The following is a 13,886-nucleotide window of genomic DNA, read 5'->3' on the forward strand; positions in this document are numbered from 1 at the left end:
AATAAGATTAGGAAAAAAAAAAATTGAAATCAAATTGAATTCCCTTATGGATCACCCCTTGTATGGCTATTCAAAGATAAGACTCATTTGGATTTCAGTAGAGGTACCTGGGTATACTTGACTAGAACTCAGGTTTCAAACTTGGGCCGAAACTCAGATGAATCCGGGTTTTGAAATCCAAGAATCTAGGTTCCAAGTTGTACTCGATTATTTATTTATTTATATAAATAGAGCCCTATATGTTATGAAATTTTTTTTCAAGAAATAAATAATGTTGAGAAACAATAACTAATTTTATGTAAAAATTAATTAAAGCTTGAAACAACTAATTACTTTTTAACTAAATCCATGTAAAGGGGAAAAAAAAATCCAATATTCACTACATATTACATTGTTTAGTATTTATACATCACATTACAAAATACAAAATTACAATATATGAGTTACAAAATCAGTAGCATAGTCTTCCATCAATGATTTAATCTCACACCAAATAATAACTTTAAGTGAGAGAAGAGAGACGTGCAATCAATGGTTTATTGTAGAATACTGCAGCCAAGAGTAACCAACAAATTTAATTTAGCACTTAATATTTTATGTGTCTCATTTTAGACTAGATTTTTATCGTAGAAAACAAAGAGACCCTTGAAAATTGTAGAAACACTCATTTCTCCCCTTAAAAGGCCTAATAAGAGGAGTAGAGTAATTTCTTATAAAGCCCAGGATGAATTTGTTCCTAAGCCATGTGGGACTTCTCAATACGTCTCCTCACGTGTGAGCTGGTATTTCCGGTACCATCATCGTGGGTAGGTCGTGGAAGTCCATCATCGGTCATAGGTTAGCCTTAACCTGGCTCTGATACCACGTAAAAACACTCATTTCTCCCCTTAAAAGGCCTAATAAGAAGAGTAAAGTAATTTCTTATAAAGCCCAGGATGAATTTGTTCCTAAGCCATGTGGGACTTCTCAATAAAAATAAAGCCATGTCAAATCATCATAAACTACCAACCAGATAGGAAAAAAGACCACAAGAACACATTCACCTAAATAACAGCAACATAACTCTACTTACAAAATAAATAAAATAATTGCAAAGTAACATTTCCCTACAACCTAAAACCCAATAACCAAAATTAACACCTCCCTTTTTACGAGATTTTCACAGCAATCAAAGAACTACCTAAAATTAGAGAAAATTAAGATAATAGCAGATGCTTGCTTCTAGTAAACTGGTGATACTCCTACTCATGGAGTAAGTAGAAAAACGTATTCAAACCAATTCCTGCCATTTCACTATTTTTTTCTTAATAAAGCCATGACTTCTATATTCATCAAGAATTAAACAATACATGTCTTGTCCTATAAAACAAAGCTAAAAAATCCCTTTGGGTCATCTTCTATCCAAACATGTTCTTCATTTACATTATAAGCAAATCTTACTAAAAAATGAGCTAACTTATTTCCTTCCTTGTACATATGTTGAACTTTCCAATAGGGTTTGTTGTTGAGAATTCCTTTGATGTCTTCTACAAACTGCCCATGCCATTCCCAATTGACTTCTACACTGTTAACTGCCTTAATGATCCCCAGAGCATCCCCTTCTAACAAAACCTTGTCAATTTTTAGCTCTGCACAAAGCTTCACGGCTCTCCACAAAGTAGTGGTCTCTGCTATAATTGGTGAGGTAACTTGTGGCTTTGACATGCATAGGGATGCTAAGACTTCCCCTTCTTCATCTCTGATAACCACCCCTGCCCCCATCTTCTTATTTTTTAAATCCAAGGTAGCATTCCAGTTAATCTTCATGGCAACTTCCATAGGTGCTTTCCATCTAACCATATCTCTAATCACTAGATTACTTTCTGTACTCTTACTTAGGTTGCATTGGGCTTGCAGGTATTCTGTCACACTGATTCTAGCCTAATTAAAGATCATTACTGGACTGAGAATTTGTTCTCGAACACAAACTCATTTCTTAACCAGATGTTTCTCATAACGGTAGCCACTATCTCTAAATCTTCACTTGTCAATCTCTCTACCATTTTCTTCCATACAGTGCCCATATCATCTTCACTAGAAGTCCAATTCTATACAGGACTACACTTCTTTGCCCAAACATCTGTGACAACTATATAGCTCCAGATAGCATGACAAATCATTTCTTCCTCTCTCTCACAAATGGGACAACAAGGAGTTTTAACTACTCTCCTTCGAAACATATTCATCCTTGTTGGTAAGCAATTATTAAGTGCCTTACACATGAAATTCTTTACCAACCTTGGAACATTCATCTTCCAAAGAATTTTCCACCTTTCTTTTCCTTCAAACTCATTGGACGATTCCCATTTTTCCTTTCTCTTTCTACTCAACTCTAGATTGTATGCACTTTTCACGTTGAAGATGCCACTTTTTGTGAGAGCCAAATATGTTTATCAGGCAAGCCCGTCTTACTGCTGGGAATGCTGCACACTATATCAGCCTCTTACTCATTGAAAGTTTTCTTTACCAGTTCTTCATTCCACCTTCCTCAATCCCCATCAATTAATTATACCACCCTAGTATCAACAGTGAAATTCTTCATTGGCGATTCAATTCAATAAAAGGACTATCTAGGAATCCACTTAACCCCCTTAGACTTTTATACTATGCCTATTTCCCACCCTCCAAACAAGCGCCTCCTTTAGTAGCTCTAGGGATCCCCACAGGCTTTTCCAAAACAATGAAGGTCCATGACCCAACTTAGCTTCTAAAACACTGGTCTGCTTGTGGTATTTGTCTTTGAGCACCATTGCAGCAATGGAATTAAGGTTAGTCCGTATTCTCCAACATTGCTTAGCTAGAAGGGCTTTGCTAAAACTCTCTAACTCTCTGAACCCCAATCCCCTAGTAGTTTTCGAGGGCCCATCTTTCCCCAACTCCTCCACTGTATCTTCCTGTCATTATTTCTATGTCCCCACTAAAATCTTTCCATTAAAGCTGATATCTCCTTACATACCCTCTTTGGTAGACTAAACACACTCATGTGGCAATCATTAGCAAAAATGAGGTGTGTAATTCTGGTCCCTCCCCTTGCCACTGCCACGCCCCTTATCTCCCCTTTTGTCTTTGCCACATTAATTAAATTACTCAGCCTTTTAGTAGGGGTGTCAAATCGTGTCAACGGATCGTGTTCGTGTCGTGTCGAGGCATGCACATTACAGTTAATGGGTCAACACGAACACGACACGTTAAGATAACGGGTTAACACGACACGACATGATATGACCCGTTAGCAAATATAAATTAAATTGACATGATACGACACGACACGACCCGACTCGTTAACAAAAATAAATTAAATTAACACAACACGACCCGACACGATCCGATCCATTTCAACCCGTTTACATTAATGAGGTGATTGATAAACTAACAATAAGTTTAAAATTACAATCTAAATAATAAAAATACCAACAATATACTGCTAATAATTGTCCAGTACCAAATTATCAATTACCAAATACAATACACAAATATGATCCACATTCCACACACGTTGTAATAATATTAAAATTACATCTCAAATATAATAAACAAAACACACATTATAAACATATTAAAGGTATCATTTCTCAAACATGATAAAAACACGGATCTAAACAAATCAACAATTTGAAGCATCCTCTTTGCCCTTGTTGATCTCCAACTCCATTACATCTTCAGTTAACTCGTCCAATTTAACTTCTTGTGATTCTATTAAAAAAAATGCATCAGTAAAGTTTTATATCAATTAATATTATTGTATTGAAAAATTACAATCATTTATTCAATAAAATTAAAACACACATTACCTTGCTCATCGCCATATAGCCAATCTCTTGTGCAGACTAATACTTCAACAATATCTGATTTTAGTGCACTCCTAAACTGATCAATGATACGTCCACCAACACTAAAAGTAGATTCAGAAGCAACTGTAGAAACTGGAACACTCAAAATATCACGAGCCATACAAGCAAGATCAAGATAACGAAATTCATTTCCTTTTCAAAAGGAAATAATATCAATCTTTGCATTTCTATCTGCCCTAGATTCATCCAAGTAAAGATCCAATTGACTTTTGTGCAAATGGGCACTAAGATCATCATGTCTAAATGAATCAAATTCCTGTATACAAAAAATAAATAAAAATATTTCTTAATGATATGTGATATAAAACAACAATATAATATAAATTATTAAACAAAAAATATTATTTGATATTACCTGAAATACTTGTTTATTAACTGAAGACTCACTTTGCACTCCACTAACATTGCTTTCAGAAGTCATGGTAGAACATGTGGGAACACTAGAAGAAGCATATTCCATGAAAAGATATGCCATCTTGGTCCGAACACTCATAAACTCAATAGAACAATCTCCATAAAGCTTTGTATAAGAAAAATCAACAAAATGAAGCTTGTATCGAGGATCCAATATAACTGCTATAGCCAACAACACATTAAACTCAAACCAATATTTCTCAAACTTAGTAAGCATTTGGCAAGATATTCTCTTCATATAGTCATCTTCACCCTCAGAATGCCGCTTTAATGTAAAATAAATAAAAAACATAGCTGGAAAGTAGAGATTGGCTGTAGGGTATTTCGTCCCAGAAAAGTCACAAGTGGCTTCATAAAAAACACTCAATAAACCTTTAATCTTCTCCACTTTTTCCCACTCAGAATTTGATGGATAATGCTTAAAATTGGAATCAGTCAACTCCAAATGGCTAAAGGCACGACGATAGAAAATAGCACTCTCAAGTATAAGATAAGTAGAATTCCATCTAGTGGGGACATCCTATCTCAACCCTTTCTTGCTATCCAAAGACATTTGATTTGTTGAATCCAAAAATTTTACTTTTCTTGTTTGTGATCCTTTAACATACTTGATACTTTCACGAACTTTTTGAATAGCATGATCAATCTCTTTCAACCCATCTTGTACTACCAAATTAAGAATATGTGCACAACAACGAAGATGAAAGAACTCACAATCACAAACAAGAGCTTTCTTAATGTTCAACTGAGTTCTTAATAATTCTACTGAAACATCATTAGAAGATGCATTGTCCAAAGTTAATGCAAAAATCTTGTGTTGAATTCCCCACTCACATAGCAAGTTAAAATTTTTTTCAGACAAAGAGATGCCATTATGTGGTGGTGGCATAAAAGAAAAGTTCAAAACCCTTTTCTGTAAAACCCATTTCTTATCTAAAAAATGTGCTGTAATGCACGTATAACCATCAGTGGTTATAGAAGTCCACAAGTCAGATGTCAAACTAATTCTACCAGGAGAATCATTTAAGAAACATCTAATTCTTTTTTTTTTTTCTCGATGATACATCTTAACCAAATCAGCTTTGGCAGTATTCCTAGAAATAATTGGCACATCTGGTCGCAAATATTGTAATAAAGATCTCACCCCCGAATATTCAACAAATCGACAAGGCAGTTCATGCTTCACAATAGCGGCTATCAATAATTCTCTATATTCATTACTATCAAATTTAAGATTACCTACTGAAACAGATCCGAATCCACTATTTTGTGATAACAAACACTGACCAATATCTCGTGAACTTCTCCTGAGGCATGTGTCAATGTGACACTTCATATTTCCGGTTCCATATTTGCTCGCAGCCATATAAGTGACTCCACACAACTTGCACCTAGCTCGTGGTTTGCCATCCTTTTTCTCAGAATCAGGAACCATTTCAAAAAAACTCCACACGTTTGACCGCCTCCTTCATTTTCCTTTAGCCTCCTCATTTTGAAAACTTTCTGAGTCCAACGGGTCTAAATTAACAAAATCTTCATTTTGTTCTTCTACCTCACTCATCTGACAACAACAAACAACAAGCCCAATTAAGAATAGAGATGATAATGATGACATAAATTAATGATTAATGATGACAAGCCCAATTATTATTCCAGGAAAAATATGTAACGAGTATTACTCATAACCCATAACCATAACAAATATCCCTAAAAAACATGCAATGTCAGCAACCAAATCCTAACGCTAGGCAGAAGTCCTCCAGTCTCCAGAAACACAAAGAATTTAAATGGAGAACCAAAGGCCTTCATACTTCATAATACAATCATTTCTCAAATCTGAGAAATTGTCAAAGGTCTGTAATGGTATTTATAGCACAAAGGTCAATGCCATCTTATATATCATACAAAATATAAAAAAATGCATTAAGTAAATCAGATAGAGATATTAAATTGCCTTCACAACATGCATGCAGGTCCCTAATCGCCAATGTTGTGTTGTTGTATTTATTGAAAAATGACATGAATATAATACATTATATGGCTTGCATATCATTCATTAATGCACCTACTATAAAAAGCATAGAAGTGGGGCTAAAGCAGGATAAGTTATATATCAGACTAGATAACCATATGACATCTTAATATTGCAACTCAACAAATACTTGAGAGATTGGTAGCATCATTAGCATCATAAGAAAGCATAATCGACCACAACAAAATCAAGGCAAAAAGCATTATCATCATAAGGTGAATCAAAAACGCCCACAGCTAAATTACAAAAAAATAAAAATAAATTGTAAAAAAAATCAATTCTTATGTTCTTAACAATGTGCTAGCTTGTCATAACAAACACATGATGTCCAGACCAAGACATTCATGTAATATTCTATTCCAATGCAACACAAAAACCACTACACTCTCAATTCAATCCAGGCAGTTTTGGTTTTCACTAGTTAAGCCTATTTAAAACTTTAATAATATGAAAAACCCACATATAATATTTTTCTGATCCGGTTATCTTTAAGAAACTCATACATTCATGCTTATTGGAATATTCAGTCTATTAGACAACTTATACTACTCTTATGTGGTGGAATAAGCAATATATTGCATTTGGGACAGAGATATTCACTTACAGTGGGTGACGGCTGATGGGTGTCGGGCCGTGTTCGATGAGGCGTTGGTCTGGGCGACGCCGAGACAGACACGATTTCAGCAGGGGACTCGGGAGGCTACAGCAGGGGACTCGGTCACTCGGGAGGCAGCAGTAGGGGACTCGGGAGGCTACAGCAGGGGACTCGGTCACTCGGGAGGCAGTAGCAAGGGACTCGAGACTCGGGAGGCAGCAGCAGGAAGCTCTGATGGCACGGGAGGCAGCAGCAGGGGACTCGGGACTCGGGAGGCTACATTAGGAAGCTCTGATGGCATGCAACGGCACCGTGGAGCTGGCTGGAGCGGCAGCCTGGAGGGGGGGCGTCGATGACTTGGGGAAGGAAAAATTGAAAATCAAAAAACTCAAACTCTCAAACTGGAAGGAGGGGCGGCGAATGGGTTATTAGATTTAGGGTTAACTTTTTACTTTTTTATTTTCAATTTTAGCCTTTAGGTCTTGAGGGTATAAAAGTAAATTTCATTTCCTTAACGGGTCAAAACGGGTTGACCCGTTAGTGACCCGTTAAGCAATCGTGTCTTAACGGGTTAATCTGTTTTGACCTGAACCTGTTAAGGCTAAACCCTAACCCGCTTTTATCGTATCGTGTTCGTGTTGGGTTAACGGGTCGTGTCACATATTGCCACCCCTACCTTTTAGCACACAAAATAAATAAGTAGGGGGAGAGAGGATCCCCTATTTTAGCCCTCTTGTAGGACATACCACCTCACTAGGTATCCAATTTATTAACATAGCATATGTAACTGAAGTTATACAAGCCATTATCAGTTTAATCTATATGTCTCCAAAGCCTAATTTTTTCATCACAACCTTCAAGTAGGACCATTCAATACTATCATAAGCTTTTTATATGTCCAACTTCAAGGTCATACTCTCCACTCTTCCCATAAGCCTGTTTTCATTAAGTGTAGGGCCTCATAAGCTGCAATGATATTGTTTGAAATTAGTCATGCTAGTATAAAGGCACTCTGGTTCTTAGAGACAATTTCATTCAACGCCAACTTAAGTTTGTTTGCAAGGGCCTTGACTATAAGCTTATACAACACATTACACAAGCTTATTGGCCTAAAGTCCCCTACCTTTTTTGGTTCTGAAGACTTTGAAATCAAGGTCACATAGGTGAAATTCAGGAGTTTTTTCATTGAGAAATACTTTAGACACAAAGGGATTATACAAAAATAAACCCACAAACTGATGTGGTTTAATGTGGTACGTCAGATTGTAAAGTTACTTTTATTGTAAAGTAAATCTAAAGAGTCCTATGAAACTACATAAGTTTTTGTGGATTTACTTTTGTGTAATCTCTCTATGTATATAGTAATTCTCTTTTCTATTTAAACCCCATTTAAGTAGCTTAGAGCTGCCTCACTTATATCATCACCTATTGTACTCCAAAAGACTTGAGAAAAACAGGCAATGTAACCATCAGGTCCAGGAGATTTAGAAGGCTCCATTTGCTTCAAAGCTATCTCTAGTTCCTCTCTAGTAAAACTTTACTCCAATCCAACATTCATACTTGTTGTGACTCAAGCTTCTAATGATTGCACACAATCCTCTATTATCTTTCTGGAAGGAGCTTCTATTCTATATACTTTAGTATGTCTAAAGGCCTCTGCAATCTTAGCTTGTTCTACTTTCAGACTTGATCGAGAATCCACCACAGAGAGAATCTAGTTTTTTTTTTCCTCCTTTAATTGGCACAAGCATAAAAATGCTTAGTATTTTTGTCTCTCCCAAATAATACTAGTTTCTCTTATCTTTGCCTCCACCTTATATCCTTCTGTTCCCAAAACCTTCCCACTACTTATTGTAGCTTCTTTAGCTCTTTAGTATTATAAGGCCACTCAACATCTTATAAATCTTTTATTCTAGCATACAATTGATCAATATTTTCACTTCTCTCTTTATCTTTTCTCCTGAACAACCCCACCAGTGTCCCACTACAGAGTCTTAGAAGTTTTTGCACCTGCACCATAGGCTCAAGAGACTGCATCTACTCATACCAAACCTTTTTGACCATTTTCTCTCATTCTTCCTCCTTAATCCAACTGGTCTCGAATTTAAAAGAGTAATGTCTTTTTCTTTGCTCCTTACTAACCCTCATAATAGTCAACATAACTAGTTTATGATCTGAACTTCTTACAACAAGCCCCTCCACCATTATCTCTTTAAACATAGCTTTCCACTCATTATTAGCCAAATATTGATCTAGCACTTCCTTTGTAAAAGTGTGATAAGCCTATTACTCCACGTGAATGGGTTGCCCACATGGCCTACATTATACAAAAAGAACTGTTACAAATACAAATAGATTATACAAAGTAAACCTATAAATTGATGTGGTTTTATGAAATCTATTAGATCTACTTTATGTGCTACATCAAGCCACATCAGTTTGTAGGTTTACTTTTATGTAATCCTTTTAAGACTAAAGTATTTTCCTTATGCAAATTGTTTTCTTCCAAAGTCACATAAGACCAAACCATTAAATTTTCAAATCTTTAACTTCCCTCCTACCTTTTTATCTCGAGACAATATTTCATTGAAATCACCAATCACACACTATGTTTTCCCATCTACTGGCTTTAACATTGCCAATAACTACCAAGAAAATCTCCTCTTCCCAGCATCAGGATGTCTAAAGAAGCCAATGAACACCCATTTCCCACTGATTCCTTCTTTCACTCTTGCATTCACATGCCATTGAGAAAAACTTTATATCTCTATTTCATCTTTTTCTTTCGAGAGTATAGCTAAACCCCATTCCCCACTGCTCTAACCACTGTAGCGATTGGATGTTCCTCCCCCTACTCCATGAGAAGTAGGATAAGACTATCACACTTCACCTGTATCGCCTTTTAGGAGATGGTAAAGAGAAGACTTTTCATCCCACCCTATTAATTGAATTTAGATTTTCCTACTAATTCACTTGAACAATGTAACAAGCTTGTTAAACCGAGTGAGGCCCACATATTATCAATAGCTTAGAAATGTTTTGATGAAATTGATGATAAATAATTATATTTATATGGATGCCAAATAAAACAAAAGAAATAAGAAAGAATGGGAATTTGGCCCATAAATAAATTAATTAATTGCTTTTGAATATCCCATCTTTCCTTTTCAATTACTTATTGGAAGAAATCGTACTTTGTAAATGTTAGAAATTGACAGTATAAAATAATTAAGAGGTTCAATAGTGTTAAGATAAGAACGAACATGTTTCTAATAACATTTCAGAGACAAATTCACTTCTAGTTCCAATCACTTGCCCAATCCCAACTCAAGTTATTGATGATCGCCGATTAAACTTGATAATTATATATTATTATAGTTCAGTAGTAACCAGATAGTTTTGGCTGTTTTGAAACATTCATTTTTATAATAAGCATGTGAAAAGTATTGGCAACTCATATTCATATGTTGTTACAAGGGTATACATCACCCTATAGTACTCACCAAAAATAACATCATGACAAATATTTTCGATAAGAAAGCCAAATTTGTTTAATTCTATTAAGAAATATCGTTATCTGGTTTAACATGTGCATGTGTGTGTTTACAATTTATTTATTTTTAAAAAATCTTTCCACTTGAAGAAGTATCTATGTCAAAAAACGCAAGGTAAGAAAGACTACACATTGGTCAAAGATCATGCATGGTAAATGGAGAAATACATATGGACTCATCATATGATGGTGACAAATTGTTTTTTGGGAGAGCCCTTAAACTCATCATTTGTTTTGCGCTCCAAGATCCATACGACTTTAGATTAATTAAAAAGATCAGGAAAACCAGTGAAATAGCAACATATCAGCTAGAGTTGCATGCATACATATCTATATCTATATCTAGATATATAACAAAGCCTGAAGAAACTTCTTGTAATTAATTTGAAAGATAAATACAAAAAATTATACATAAAAAATAAATTTGAAAGATGAATACAAAAATTATACATAAAAAAAATGACATAAATAATTGGAGAGGGGGCAGAATTGGAAGAGAGACTCATAGCAACCTTAGTTGAAGATGAAACTAGATAATCATAGAAAAAAAATTAAAAACTGAGTTATATAGATAATAAACTAATACAAACAAGATTTCAAGTTTCAAATTTACCTTCAAAGTCAATCGACTATATGTAATCTTTCAACTCTTGGATGTCGACATATTTGGAATGATAAAAAAGTATGCAATAAATGATCATTCAATGATGATAATGTGCCACATCTTACTTAGTGAGATTAAAGTAGGATGGTAGTATAGTGTATAGAATTTATTTTGAGCATTTAGTACCAATACTACTTCTGTAGGTTCAATTCATTTATATATATATATATATATATATATTTGTCTTTTATTCCTTAATGTTGAATTTTCATGATCAATTGAGGTGGGTTGTACAATAATCACACACGTATTATATATATAGGGAAAAGGACACAACTGTATGATAATCTTTATCTATCCCCATTGGCATGGTGAGGATCTAAAGTAGTACACTTCTCAACAAAAACTAAATCAAGTACTACAAAAATGGAAGGAGAGGAGCTAGGCATGCATGCATGCTACGAGTTATGGTTGAAAGGTTGATCTTTATATATATAATTATATATAAAGGAAGTACAGTACTGATCTTGATCTGATGTGAGCAGATGGATTAATGGAGAAATGGCCAAAAGCTTGTGTAAAAACAATTCATGAACACGTAAAAGATCAAACAATTAAAAGTCTTCTGGAGGTAAATCATTAACTCCATGGGAACAATAAAACTGTTTAGCAAATCAAAATACACATGAATACGTCTATTAGAACAAAGTGAACAATATGTTAATTGTGATTACAAAGTTCTCGTTCAGTGGACATTCATTGTGATTGTATCAAGTACAATGAAATTAATATAGAAATCACCCAATAAATACGAAGAAGTGTTCGTTCACGCCAGATGACTGCTTGTTAGCTTTGAATATCGACTTGGTTGTTGTGGATTCCCAACTCCTTGTTTACAATATCTTCCTCTCTTTTTCGAAACTCTTCATCTTTCCTTAACAACTCAATTTCTATCTTCACAAGTTTTTTTTTTCCTTTCCTCAATGTTGTCTACCCATTTAAAATAGTTGCAGTGTGGTAACCCCTGATTATAAATAAACAAACGACAGGTATGTAAAATATCAAAATTTTATATAATCCAAATACACGTTAAAGTAATGAAAATTGTTTCTATCTTTGCATTGTACTTTGGATACTCAAAGAATGATCGCCCCTAATTTCTTGGCATATTCGAGGCTCTAAGTGAAGCGGGCTTCTCATAAGTACATATTGAGTTGTTCCTCGAAATATGATTAACAAGAGAAGATAAAGAAATTGACAATGACATCCTATCACAAGGAATTACATCCTGTCACAGGTGCACATTGCATATCTTCACTATGTACACAAAAAGATCTTTTTTAGCACAGTTATTTCAAACCCAAACAATGTAAATATACACTATACATTTTCTTCAACAAAAATTTTCTCAATTTACAACCCATAAACTATGTCAACAAATCAATCAAAGAATAGCAAAAATCTCTGCCAACGAAATGCACTCATTAGGGAACTCAATATATAGTCTTTTTAACAAGAGATATGTTTGTTTAGCCACATCAACATATTATCCTAAAAACATTTAGCATTTAAATCTTTAAACAAAAAAAAATTACAGCCAAGAAATTTGCAACAATTCATCATTTTCTAATTAATTTTACTTATCCAAAAAAGACCCTTATGTTCTATGTTCAATTCAAAAATAGATAATCCAATTCTATATACAATCCACGAAAACAACATGTTATTCTCTCCACGCATGGCTTTTTAATTTCTTAATCAATGGATTCATAAAATTTATTTAGAAAGCCTATAAATTATTACATTTAATTGCCAAAGTTATTTTGGCACACCAAATCAAAAGCTCTTGGTACATTTTTCTACTTAAACAAAATATGTAAGCTTTCCTATCACTAACACAAAAATAAAACAAAGTGAGGGAAGAGAAGATCAAGATGCTCAATTGAATGTTGAAAATCAATAACTCACTTAGACACACATAATAATTTTTTTAATAAATTTAGCATGCACATTCTAATCTGACCTAAGAAAAATAGGCACATTCTAATATAATGCAAACAACATTGCAGCATCATCTACTAAACCAAAGGACATGTTTTGGGATTAAGACAATTTCAAACCAAAGATAAGAGCTCAATTTGTGCACCTTTGGAGTTTTACTAGTTAATATTCTAAATTATTTTAAGGTTATATTTGATGTAGTTTAACATTTTAACTATAGCTAGACAAATGAAAATGATAAAAAAAATCTTCAATTTTTTTAGTAAATAAGAAAAAAAACCTTGTACCAAGACAATAAAACTACTTAATCTGGTATTCATCTCAAAACTAGAAATTAAAAACCTAAGTTTTACATACCAGATCAAAAACCTAAATTCAAAACCTAACTTTTGAAAACAACAAAATCAAAATGTATCCATAATACAAACTTAATTAACCTAAATTTATTGAAAATCAGAGAGAGAGAGAGAGAGAGAACAAATAAACGTTATCCTTGATGAAAAATCATGGAGAAGAGGGATTTGTAGGAGGTTAGGTTTAGGCTTCGGAACAAAAAATGAGGGTTAAATAAAAGAAGAAGATGATGACGGCTTAGAGTTTAGGTTCAAAACAAAAAATAGGGAGCGGGATGGATTTAGGTGGATAAGAGAATGAGAATCAACGGGGAGAGAGAGAGAGAGAGAGAGAGAGAGAGAGAGAGAGAGGAATGAAGACTCAGTTGAATGAAACACACGATTTCAACTCTCCACCCCCAAAACGAACTGTTTCATTAAAATCCTTTTGTTCTATCAAATGTC

At 34.3% G+C, this 13,886-nt stretch overlaps 1 protein-coding gene across 1 annotated transcript; it reads right to left on the bottom strand.

The window, feature by feature from the left end:
• Positions 1–4,026: 4,026 nt before the first annotated feature.
• Positions 4,027–5,739, bottom strand: LOC122304844 (zinc finger BED domain-containing protein RICESLEEPER 2-like). Its single transcript, XM_043117110.1, has 3 exons — positions 4,913–5,739; positions 4,246–4,753; positions 4,027–4,146 (listed from the first exon to the last, which is right to left on the bottom strand). Exons 1-3 carry the CDS (start codon positions 5,737–5,739, stop codon positions 4,027–4,029), a joined length of 1,455 nt encoding a protein of 484 aa, XP_042973044.1.
• Between the last annotated feature and the right edge of the window lie 8,147 nt (positions 5,740–13,886).

This window comes from Carya illinoinensis, chromosome 3 (genome assembly GCF_018687715.1).
Source record: "Carya illinoinensis cultivar Pawnee chromosome 3, C.illinoinensisPawnee_v1, whole genome shotgun sequence".
In the NCBI taxonomy this organism is placed as follows: domain Eukaryota; kingdom Viridiplantae; phylum Streptophyta; class Magnoliopsida; order Fagales; family Juglandaceae; genus Carya; species Carya illinoinensis.